This window comes from Mus musculus, chromosome 13, assembly GCF_000001635.26.
Source record: "Mus musculus strain C57BL/6J chromosome 13, GRCm38.p6 C57BL/6J".
Classification (NCBI taxonomy): Eukaryota; Metazoa; Chordata; class Mammalia; order Rodentia; family Muridae; genus Mus; species Mus musculus.
The window spans coordinates 44725593-44738176 of NC_000079.6; the positions used below are offsets into that span (position 1 = coordinate 44725593).

General features: G+C 47.1%; 1 protein-coding gene across 5 annotated transcripts in view; it reads left to right on the forward strand.

Annotated features, from left to right (window-relative positions):
* Window positions 1-5181: 5181 nt before the first annotated feature.
* Window positions 5182-12584, forward strand: part of Jarid2 (jumonji, AT rich interactive domain 2) — a 190870-nt gene continuing 183467 nt past the window's right edge. For 2 of the 5 annotated variants that reach the window (NM_001205043.1, NM_001360281.1), the window contains exon 1: window positions 5679-6324. In NM_001205043.1, coding sequence (NP_001191972.1) covers window positions 6280-6324 — 45 coding nt within the window. In that variant the 5' untranslated portion in view covers window positions 5679-6279. Of the gene's footprint in view, window positions 5343-5678; window positions 6325-8080; window positions 8594-12584 lie in introns of those variants that run through there. The other 3 variants (NM_021878.3, NM_001205044.1, XM_006516859.3) reach the window with 3 other exon arrangements.

Here is a 12584-nt window from a genome sequence, read left to right on the forward strand (position 1 = left end):
TGGGATGGACATGGGAAACTCAGCTTAGGTCCTAGAGGTTTCACAGTAAGTGTTCTTGCCCACTGGGCCATCTACCCAGCCCCAGATTTTTTTGTAAAATCTAAGAATCTTTTTCTTTATTTTTTGGCTCTCCACAACTATGTAAAAGACCTGGATCACTGAGCTCACAGACATCCCCCTGCCTCTTCTTCCTGAGTGTTGGCAACAAAGGTATTCATTACTACTGCATGCTCTAAGAACACTTTTCTTTCCAGCTACACCTAGTATTATTTTATGGAATAATGTTTATTAGATCACAGTTTGGAGAACATAGAGTGTTGATCTGTACAAAGTTGGTGGAATAGGATGCACAACTTTTTTTTTTTGGGTTTTTGGAGACAGGGTTTCTCTGTATAGCCCTGGCTATCCTGGAACTCACTTTGTAGACCAGGCTGGCCTCAAACTCAGAAATCCGCCTGCCTCTGCCTCCCAAGTACTGGGATTAAAGATGTGCGCCACCATGCCCGACGAGGATGCAGGACTTGAAAAAAAAAATCTAGGCGACAGTGGTGGTGGTTATCCTCGTATATTTCCAGTACTCGGGGGCCAGAGGCAAGCAGATTTCGCGAGTTCAAGGCCAGCCTGGTCTGCAAAGCAAGTTCCAGGACAGCCATGGCTACACAAAGAAACTGTCTCAAAAAAAAACCCAACTGAATAAAACAACATAACCCCACCCCCGCAAAACAAACAACCAACCCAAAACAGGAAACACACTTTAATACTTCATTTTCATATTGAAGTGGTGAAATTGATAAAGCTTATTTTGATCCACGTTATTTTATGTGTTAGTTAAGGTTATTATACCCCCCCCCCCACATATATATATATATATATATATATATGTATGTGTGTGTGTATATATATATATAAAATCTGCCTGCTTCTGCCTCTTGAGAGCTGAGATTAAAACTGTTCACCACTGTGTCCTTCCTTAAGGTCCAAGTGTTTTAACAAGTATACAAAGATATTCATATGAAAAGTTAGGCCTAGCTGGGCTTGGTGGCCCATGCCTTTAATCCCAGCACTCGGGAGGCAGAGGCAGGTGGATTTCTGAGTTCAAGGCCAGCCTGGTCTGCAAAGTGAGTTCCAGGACAGCCAGAGGTATACAGAGAAACCCTGTCTCACAAAAAAAGAAAGAAAGAAAGAAAGAAAGAAAGAAAGAAAGAAAGAAAGAAAGAAAGAAAAGTTAGGCCTTTAGTCCCAGCACAAAGGCAGGTGGAACTCTGTGAATTCAAGGCCAGCCTTGTCTACATAGCAAATTCCAGGCCAGCCCAGGTTACACAATGACTACTTACCTCAAAAAACAAAACAAAACAAAACAAAAACCCCAAAAACCAAAGAGGAAGATCTTAATTGGTGTGCTGGGCAACTGGTAACAGCCAGAAGATTGTGCTAACAATTCTTACACAGCAGTCTGCATTTAAGCCTGATTGTGGCCAGCAAACAACACAGAGGTCAAGTTAGAATTAGATCAGGTGAGATCCAGAGGTGTCTTTGGTGAAGACTGAATTAAGCCCTTTCATTTTATAGATGAAACACCTGACATCCAGGTTGGCTAAAGCAGTCAGGTGTGTTAGCACTGCCTTCTATCACAGCAATTGGGAGGCAGAGGCATGTGGGTCTTTCTGAGTTCTACACAGTTCCAGGCCAGCTACATAGAAAGACGCACCTGATTCATGTTGATTCAATGATTTGCCTAAAGGTTGTCTCAATACGAGATCATGGGTCCTTGAACTTTTTGATATAATTAAGGATAAGTCATAGAAGTAACACAATCAGGACATATAAAACTAAGATGTTAAGGTCAAAAGCTTTATCAACGGGCTTTTGAGATGGTTCAGGGGATAAAAATGCTTGCTACCAAATTTGATCTGAGTTCAATTTCTGCCACAGGAATCACATGTTGGAGGGAGAGGAATAGCTTCGGGAGATTTTTCTCCAATTCCTTCACATCCACACATAAATAATTTAAAGGTGGTTCAAAAGAAAATTAGGAACTTGATACACAGAGATTCTCAAAAAGGGGGAGTGGGTGTGGAAGTGGGGAGAGAGCTGGGCAGTTAAGAATGCTCTTCAAAGCACCAGACCTCATTTCCTAGAATACAGGACAGGTGGTTCAAAACCTTCAATAACTCCAGTTCCAGGGAATCCTATGCCTCTGGCCTCTGTGGGCATCCACACTCACCAGGACACACACACACACACACACAGACACCAACAGTTAACGACATTTAAAAAACCTTTTAAAAGATTGTGTTTTAAAAGAAGTAGCTGAAATATCAAGGGACACTCAGGGGTGAGTAGGTTAAGCAGCCAGGCTTAACTGAGCACTGTATGATACTAAAATGGATTTGGTTCATACAAAAGTAAAAATAGCTCTGTGCCAAACGTGGCATGGGAGATGATAACAGCTGCTTAATTGTCTGTCAATAGTCTAAATGTTGCCCATTAGAGTTTGTGTGAGGTATTAAAAAATGACACCTTTTCAATTCTATCAAGTTCCAGAGGCTCTGAAGAGAATATAAAAAATTATGTCTGGGCTTGGTGGCACATGCTTTTAATCCCCTCACCCAGGAGGCATAGTCATGCTAATTTCTGAGTTCATGGACAGCCAAGGGAACTTCCAGATTGCCTAGTTAAAAAAAAAATAAAGGAAGGAAGAAGAAAGGTAGACAATACTACCACTGACCCTGGAAAGTTTCCTTTTTTTTTTTTTTTTTTTTTTAAAGAGTCTCAAGTATTCTAGGCTGTTCTTTACCAGGCCTGCACTTACCAGGTTGAGTCCTGTGCTAATTTAGAGAGGATTCTGCATCCTCAGAGAGGACGTCAGTGCTAGCATGTGGTTCAAAGGAATCCATTCCTAGTTCTCTCAGGAGTTAAAAAAAATCACAAGGAAAAGCAAATTAGACCTCCTAACAAAATAAAAGATGGGAAGCAAAGCTAATACTTGGCCTGGCCTGGAGGGTGGAGGTTGGAAGTCATCAGGAGATAGTTATTCCCACAGCAGGGAAGACTGTCAACCACAAAGGACAATCCATTTTCCTTTTCAAGGAAAACAACACCAGCATTATCTAAGCCTTATGGAAATGAGCAAATTCCTCCTCTACCACCCCCTTAGGCCTCAACTAACAATGGTTTTTCACACTTGCCTGGGACTTGGAGTTGGTAGTCTAGCAGGAGACTTCACAGGCCTAGGACTGAGAACCCCAAACTTGTCCAGAGAAACCACCAGAAACTCACCTTTGTTCTTATTTAATTGACTGGGGTCTGACAGATATGACATTACATTTGCACAAAGCTGTTTAAAATAATAACGACGTGGAGAAACAGACACCTCTAGTGTACAGGTCGTAATGATCCGAATGGGTTTGGAAAGCACCTTGTGTCAAGACGACCATAAAGTCACTTGGGTGGTCAAAACTGAACTGTAAAATAGAAATGTATTCGATCATTCCAACCAAACGGAAACAGTGAACAATTTGTGCATTATTTAAGACACACAGGCAATTAATTTTTCTGCTTGTAAAATGAACATGAGTTTTAGAAACTTAAAAAATAAGACAAATAATGAGGTATAACTTTTTAAAAATAAGGGTGTCTTATGTCAACTCATGAAACAGTCCAATAACCTGCATGGTTCTAAACTAGGGTTTTGTTACTTTATAATCCTCTCCATAAGCTTTGGCCGGAATCAACTTGCAGATGTGGAAACTGAGCAGCTTAGGAAAGCCATCGCTCAACTTGTCTGAAGTGGCCACTGTGACCTCTGAATCCATAGGTGTTAACTCGCTTTTTTAGAACCTTCTAGACACCATGACTAAGTTGCCCTGTTGCGACTAACAGTGGAATGGTCGTGACTCGGGAGTGCTTGTTTTGGGAACCGACTGCCCGGGAGGAGAGAGAGGAAGAAGCCAATGTGTGTCTGCAGGTGGATGGGAGAGGCTCCAAGCCTTTTCGCTTCCCTGAGGCTAGCCAGTCAGATTTGAAAAGCAGGACCTTGAAGACCATAGGTTAGAACCAGGAAATTAGCGCCGAGGCTGGGAGCCGTGCTAAAGTTCCTGCGAATGCCCCCGAGAGCGACAGCAGGGCCTGCGATCCATTGATCTGAGCGACTGGCGAGCCTGGGCAGGGCAGGGGCTGGGGCAGGTAAGGCTGCGGGGCACAGACCATTGGGCTCTCGGGCACTCAGTGTTCGAGACGCTTCCTTACGGGCTGCCTGTGTTGGGGGGTCGGTCTCCATTTTTCCGTTCACGGTTTCACCTCGGCGTTGGGAGTCTCGGTCGCGGACAGCCCTAGTCCTGAGGGTAAAGACCCCCTTCACCGTCTCCAGGGACGGCGGGGCTTCACCTCGGAGCCACCGGCGACGGCCTAGGGTCGCGTCGGCCCCGGGGACAGGGGCGGGCACGCGGGCCGGCGACCACGAGGCCGCGAGCTTTCGCCGGGAGGCTGCCCCAGCCGCGTCTGCCTCGCGCGTGGGGTCGCGTGCGGCCGCGGGCCGGCTTGGAGCCGTGACCTCGGACCACCCCGGCGGCCGAGCGGCCGCCCGCTTGCTCGGCACACGGGCGCTTGTCCTGAGGTGACACCGCCGGCAACGGCTGAAGCAAGCGGGCGCTGCCGATCAGCGAGTTCGCACCGAGCGAGGATCCCTCTTGGTGCGTGGCCCAGTTTGGCTGAGGACCCGCTCCAACCCCTCGCTGACACCGCCCCCCGCCGCCGCCGCCGCCACGCTCCGAGGCCTTTCCCCCGGGAAGCCTGGCGGCTTGCCCTCGCGGGCCCGCGGGCGCGCTCTCGCGCGCCGATTCCTCGATTCCACAGGCGGTTCGCGCCCGGGGTGGGGGCGGGGCGGGGCGCGCGGGGCCGGGCCGAGCCGGGCCGGGCCGGGAGGGCGGCCCCCGCGGGGAGGGGACTGGGGGGCGGGGCCGGCGTGGGGAGTTCCTCGCTCCCGGACCACACGCTCCGCGGGCCAATCCCGAGCCAGCCTCTAGCAGTGTCGCACGCGGGACACGTCCAAGCGTTTGTTGGCAGGGCCCGGGGAAGGGGGAGGGGGAAGCGATCGGGGAAAAGGGAGTTGAGTGACAGGAGGCGTGGGGCACGCTGGGAATTGTAGTTCTTCGCTTCCGTGGCCATAGCCATTTTGTAGTCAAGGGACTACAACTTCCAGAAGATCAAGGGGACTATTCTAAGGTGCCCCGGGAATAGGCGGCTCTCCCCCGGGCCGGGCGTCCTGGGGCACTGGTACCCAGCTGCCCGGCTGCAGGTAGACGTGAGGGCAGTGGCGAAGGTTTGCATGCGGCGACTGTTGGGTGAGCGGACTGCGGGTGGGGGGGGGGGGGGGGAAGGGGCTGAGGTGGAGCGACCGAGCGTGCCATGCATTGAGCTAGGGAGCCTCTCTCAATTCCACGACTGGGCTCGGCGTGGGAGAGGCGCCTGACGGGCGGCCCGCAGAGGCTTCGTGGAGGCCTTTCCGGGGTCTCGTCGACGGGGCTGCGGGAGTTCTCCGCACCGGGCCGGGGCTTGTGGGCAGAGGTTAGGCAGGCGTGCGGGGGGCTCAGCTGTGGGAGTTTTCGGCTGGCGGGAGGTGGCGAATTAGCCGAGGAGCCCTAACTTGTATAAAAGCAGAGTCCATTTAAAGTTGGGCTGGCTAGCCTCTCTCTCATTGGTTAAGGGGCTTGGAAAAAAGAGACTCGGCGAGCCCTCCGCTGTGGTGCTGCCGCCGCCACCGCCGCCGCTGGAGTTGACTCTTCTGCTCGCACTGCTGCTGCAGCACAAACGTGACTTCCAACATTTTAAATTTATCTTTTCCTTTTTTCTTCTTCAAGATGTAACTACAGATCAGATACTAAGGACCTTCACGTTTCGCTGATGTAGTTTTTGGAAGAAAAAGGGGGGGAGTGAAGGGCGTCGGTTTTTTTTTTTTTCTTCTTTTTTTTTCTTTTCTTTTTTTGTGTCTGTTGTATGTTTCGGGGGAAATTTTCCATTATGAGTGTTTTACTAAAGTGAATTTTTCTTGTTTGCTTCGCTCGTCTTTGGCTCTTTTTATATTTTTTCTTTTATCCTTCTCAATTTCGGATTTATTTCAAGGCGAATCTGGTTTTGGGGGAAGAGGAAGAAAAGTCGGATTACAAGATCAACCACCACCAACAACAATAAAAACCACCAGGATATTTTTTTGCAAATTTCTGACGGCTTTAAATTCATGAAGCAATTGTCCCCTTTTGCAATCAGCATTTGGATCTCAGAATGAGCAAGGAAAGACCCAAGAGGAATATCATTCAGAAGAAATACGTAAGTGCTCTTAACAACACATCCTTTGGCTTGCAGTTTTAAGCGATGGTTGTGAATGTCAAGTTTATAGATAATTCTGCAGCTGAAAGGTTTTAAACAGCGTCCGATAAAGCTCTTTCTTTTCCGAAAGGGCTTTTCAGGCAAAGTCGTGTCTGCCTAGTTTGGTTGAGAAAACAGACTGGTGTAGAGATACCTCAAGTATATAAATTGACCTCGAATGACACAACGTTGATGTAGTTTTGGTGAAAGGCAAGGGGTTTTGGTGGAGGTTGGGGTTCTGTGTGTGGGGGCCCCCGCAGTGATCTAACTGCATTCTCGGGCGGATTTGGTCCCATATTGCACTTTGCATACAAATGAGCCTGTTATTAGTGTTATTTGGAAAATCGTGTAAGGTATGTGTGTTGGAAGCTAAGTTGCAATCCAGAGTACGATTATGGCGATCTTCTAGCACTGGCACATCATTTAATATATGTGGCCCTTTTGGCTTATCTAGCTTGCAACATGACCCAGTTGGGAATCATGTTACTGGGAATGCATTTATTGGTATTGACTTTTATAAAGAGGCTGGTTTTGGTTCTAAAGATTCATGGTTTCTAGTTTGAGGGGAAAAACATAGCTCATGTAAAAGTATATGTGTGCCTGAGTGAATGCATGTTAATACGAATAATTTCTCCCTGAAAACTGGGTTTCTGAGATTGGGTTGTGATGGTTAGGTTTGTTTTGTGCACAGTATAGCAGCGTCTTGCTTGGCATAGGGAGTGTTTTTGTTTTGTGTAGTGGCTTTTTTTTTTTTTTTTTTTTTTTTGTAAGTTTGGGGGGAGGGAGTAGAGAGGGAAACCAGGGGATTAACCAAATATGCACTCGAGTGATCCGGTGGTTAGCTGCGTATGCTTTAGAGCAAAGTACACTTTTTTCCCCCAGAAAAAAAAAAGGCCCTTGAAGATAAATAAAGAACAATGCGACCCTATGAGAAAGTTTTATTTAACTAGGGTCGATGATTTGGTCTTAATATTTTTCCTTTTTGGTTAGAGAGGAGTGTATAATGGGAGATGACCTTCTGGGCAGTGGTTTTGTTAAATGTGTACACACACACACATTTAATGGAAAACCTGAATTTCTCCCGGAGAGCTGATCCTAATCTATACACGTAAACTTAACTTGAAAGAAACGTAAGATTAAATGAAGCTCAACTTACAAAGCCTACTCCATAAGGAATTTAAGAATTAAAATACATCCGCATTGCAGTGGGCCGGGTAAAGCGCAAAGGACTAGTTTAAACTCGATGTGTAGAAACTGCATGGACACACAGCCTTGCCTTGGAGCGTGGACTCCTTCCCAGAGCATGTCTCCTGACGTAGCCACAAAGGATATGGGGTAGAACTTGGGACGAGAACCCCCACCCTATCCCGGACCCCGATAAGTTGGAGAACACCGTGGGTAGGCATTTTGTTTTTTTGTTTTTTTTTGCTGGAGGCCAGCGGACCCTGTGGAGTCTGGACATCCGGCCGCAAGCCGGCGGTGGCTGTGCGAGGCAGAGCGTGAGTTGCTGCTGCGGGAGCCGAGTCTGCTCACGCGGTGCTCCGGACGCAGCCGGCCGGGAGGGTGCACGGGGCCCACAGCGCTTTGGGCCGTAGCCCGGGCTCGGGCCGCGGGCGCGCGGGCGGCCTGTAGGGGGCAGACTCCGGGTTGTGCTCTGGCTGGGCGGGTGGGTGGGGCTCGCGGGTGGCTCGGCGTGCTGACTCGGGGCGGGACGGGCTGGGTGAGTGAGGCTAGGGGGTGGTGGTGGTGGGGGTGAGGAAGGGAAAGATGCCTCGGGCGCCCCCCGCCGCGCGTAAGGCTCAGCTCTTACGCCGCCCTGCCCGCGGGCTCCAGCGCAGTCTCGAGCAACAGGTTAAGCAGGAGAGACGTCAGCGCGCCCCCTCCCCTCCCCGCGGCCTTCTTTTGCCTTGCGCCTTTGCACCCCCCATCCGGGCCGTCACGTCCTCTCTCCGCCCCTTGCCCCCAGTGGCTTTGAGTCCTCGGTTCTCCCCCTTCGCGAGCTGCCGCTGTCTGTTGTCATTGTGACGTCACAAAGGGACAGCCCAGTGGAACCTTCCTTTCCTCCGTGCTGTCAAAAGTCGGGCGGGAGGTTCCAGGCGCTGCCTGAGTAGGAGCTCCGGGAGTGCGGTGCTGTGCTGTGCGGTGCGGGGCGTGGGAGGAGGCAAGGGCCTGTGAGGGATGTGCCCGACCTGGACCTTCCGCTCTGAGTCAGTGTTCCAGGTCCCAGCAGGTGAGCATTGGGAAGCCTTTTACCCCTCACCGAGTGCCCTTGAACCTTCTCAAACTACTTAGGGGCAGGAGAGCAGGGGTGAGGCTCCTTAACAGGAATATTTTCACTCCACAGTTCTAGGTCTTTTGATTGTGGGACGTATCACTGTAATTCCCACTCACACCCATGCTAGTGAAAGGAAAGAAAATTGCATTTAGGAAGAGCTTTTTTTAACCTTCTATATGGTTGGAGTTTGAGGATTTTGTTACTTTGTTGCGTTGGGGTGCCTTTCCAGGAGGTGGCATGATAACTTTGAAGGGGATGTTGCATAGCATCAGCTGTTGCCTTAAGCTTTTCCTTGTTTTTGGGCAAGAGCTGTCTTGTCTGTGCCCAGTCATCTGCTCCTTACTGTATCTTGGGGACTCCGGAGAGGAAGGACTCCAAAGAGCACTTGATTTAGAGATCCACTGGGCTTAGTTCTTAACAGAATCAGTGGTTCAAAGTGGAAAGTCACAGCTGCTTTTGTCACTTTACTAAGTTACTGAGATTATGTGGGCGGAAGATAGAAAACAGTGTGCCGCTGTAAGTGGAAGGTGGCATTATTACTTGAGCTGGCTGGTGGAAGGTAGCATGCTTCCTGCAATTGGTCTCAAAAGCTTTACATGCCTTCGATTTAGTTTATTGCCTTAGCCAAGAGTTTGAGTGTGATTGTAGATGGAAGGCTTTGGGAGAAACTAGTATTATATTTCTTATTAAATGACATCCTTGAGAACCTCATAAATTGAAATATAATCCTGTCTTAATTGTGTTGGGCATGACTCCCACTACAGTACCTTAGATAACTGGAAAAGGGTGCCTTTCAGAGCCCCAATTCACTTGGACAATAAAACAGTTGCATGTTTCCCCCAGTGTGTATTTTCTGCCATCATTCCTGTAGATGGTTATTCTTAGGGGAAGTAGGGGATGATAACCAGGCCATTTGATCTTAGCTTGATACCAGATAGGAGCAGACACTTCAAAATCCAATGATCAGACTGGTGTTCAGGATGACTTTAGCAGAATTTGTACCCCTGAGTTATAATAATGTTAAAAATAGCACATGCCATGACATCCTCACATGTGGAAATCACAGGACAATGCTGACTCTGCACTTTCATCTTTACTTGGTGTTGAATTCAGAACTTAAGGCTTGTTTGGAAGACTTTACCTTTCCCTGTGGACAGAGTTGTGTCACCAGCTTAACCTAATCTGTTTAGGGATCAAGTTTTTCAAATTCCTCTAATTCCAGACTTGTAAAGTGGAGACAGTTAAAGGTCATCTTTAGTTACATATCCAGTCCCAGTTCATGCCCTTCTGGGCTCCATAAAAAACCTTCTCAAACATTCCCTGCTCCCTGTGTGGCTCAGTTGTTTTGTCTTAGCAAACAGGAATTCCTGTTTTCAGTCCCTATCTCCAAATACACTGGGCCCGATGGTATTGAATTAGGAGGTTTAAGGAGGAGGGTCAGGAGTTCAAGGTCATCCTGTTACATAGCATGTAGAAGGCCAGCAGCTGGAAATATGAGACCCTCTCTAAAACATACCCAAGACTACCCCAAGACCGCAGAAAGGGAGTTAACCTCATAAAGTTCAGAAACAGAGTTGTACTACAATTATAGCTGCAAATAGGTAGCTCAGTGCTGGAGTGCTTTCTTGGCATGGACAAAGTCTCAGGGGGTTAGATCTCTAGCACAAAAAATGGTCAAATGAAATGATTGCTGTCTTCTGTCATGGTTGGTACACACCTTTAACCCCCAGCACTGGGAGGCAGAGGCAGAGGTGGGCATGCATATCTTAGTTTGAGGCCATCTTGGTTTATACAGGAAGTTCCAGGCCAGCCAGGACTAGGTAGTGAGAATGTCTCCAAGAGTTAGCTTGCTTTTCCTTTGTTAAATAAACATGGTGGTATTTTACAGCTCTGAAGGGAGAATTGAAGTTGTTAGTTGCCTTGTTTTTCCTTTTCCCACATTTATAATACTTTACTTGTCTTGGAAAATCCTTTCCTTTCCCAAGGAGTCTAGGGTGGAAATGCTTTATATTTGGTAGAATTTAGGGTCTTGCATGTGCTAGGAAAGCTGTGGTACCAAACAACCCCAGTTGTAGGTGGCAGCAACGTTGGACACCCACTATAAGAATGGCATACAGAAGCAAAGCCAGGTTGATGATGCGTTAAATTTAAAATGGATAATAATATATGTTCAGGTGGGTTCTTATTTTCTGGGTTGTTTATAATTAATATTTCATGCCCATTGATGTTTTGCCTGCATGCCTCTGTGGATATCCTGAAACTGGAATTAACAGGATGCCATGTAGGTGCTGCAATGTAGGTGCTGGGAATTGAACCCAAGTCCTGGAAGAGCAGCCTCTGCTCTTAAACTCTGAACCATCTTTCCCGCCTTTATTACTCTTTTTTAAAGGGCTGATATTTCTACAGATATATCCACACAATCTTTTTTTTTTTTTTTTTTTTTCCTAGACAGGTTTTTCTCTGTATCCCTGGCTGTCCTGGAACTCACTCTGTAAACCAGGCTGTCCTCGAACTCAGAAATCCACTTGCCTCTGCCTCCCAAGTGCTGGGTGTGTTCTACCACTGCCCCCCCCCCCCAAAAAAAAATTAAATTATTTGTATGTGTATGTGAGGTGGCTCTGGATGCTACCTCACACATAAGGATGCTAGGGCACAGCTTGGAGGAGCTGGTTCTACCATGTGGATTACTTGCTGAGCCTTCTTTGTTGGGAGTTGAATATTTTTGTCTATAGCCACTGGCCCAAATAACCAGCTAGAAATATTTTGTAGTTAAGAGGGTTACTAGATAGATATTTCAGTTCACATGGTTAGAACTGCTCCCCTCCCTCCCCCATACTGGGTTTGTCTAGGGATCTGAGAGGCCCCTGTAAGTGTCCTGATTATTTAAACTTCAAAAGGAGGACATCTTTTAGAGTTTCTGTCTGGTTTCTGTTCTATTAACAATAGAACTGTCTCGAAAGAGGATGAGGGGAAAATTATATTAAGTCAAGTATATAAACACTTGTTAAAGGCCAAACTGGGATGTTTTGAATTTGTTACTTTGTCTTGGTCATGGTAGTATTTGGAATTAAGCTCTGGCCATGTTAATTTAAAGTTAGTTGCAGTGTTCAAACCCTACTGATATTATTGGCCCAGATCTCCCCAAAACTTGTTAGTTCTCCTAACTAACCTGCTTGCCTAGCCTCCTGGCCATAGGTGCAGAACATTCTGGTTATTAATCTGCAGCTTCTGCCCAGTGGGCAGCTGTGGGGTGTGCCTCTGTCCCCTTTGGCTTCTACCCAGAAGGCTTGCCAAGTGTCAGTTGTTTGTTCCCAAATCTGGTTATTCCAGTTGGGCTTATTCATGTAATTACAATTAAATCTTATGTAAACCTTGAAATGACTGTGAAAACAGTTGGTTCAACTTTAAGTTGAATGCTTTGGAGGAGACGTGATAAAAATGCTAGGAAAAAAGATGTTAGCTATAGATAGATACGCTGGATGTTTTGACATTGTGGATTCTTCAGGAACATGGCATTCCACTTTGGTGGTGGTATGGTGGACTAAGTCACACCTCCAGTCTCCAGGTCGATCCCTAAATGCCCAGGTTCTCTTAATCAAAACATGTGGCACAAGTCTGAAAGGAAATTTGTACTCAGAAATAAGACTAATTGGATGGAAAGATTAACTGAGATCCCAGCATTGGGAGGCTGAGACATGAGAATTGCAATGATTTTAAAGGTAGCAAGGGCTAATAAAGTGAGAGATACTATCTCAATAAAAGAAAACGATTAGAGAGAAAAGTGTGTTTTATTTATCTTTTTAGCAATACCCCTACTATTCTGTAAATTTTTTCCTCCTATATTGTTTCATGTAGGCAAGCTGGAGTGGAATTTACCGTGTAGTTAACGATGACCTTGAATTCTTGATCCTCAAGCTTTTGGCTCCCAAAGCAGGAATTACAGGCA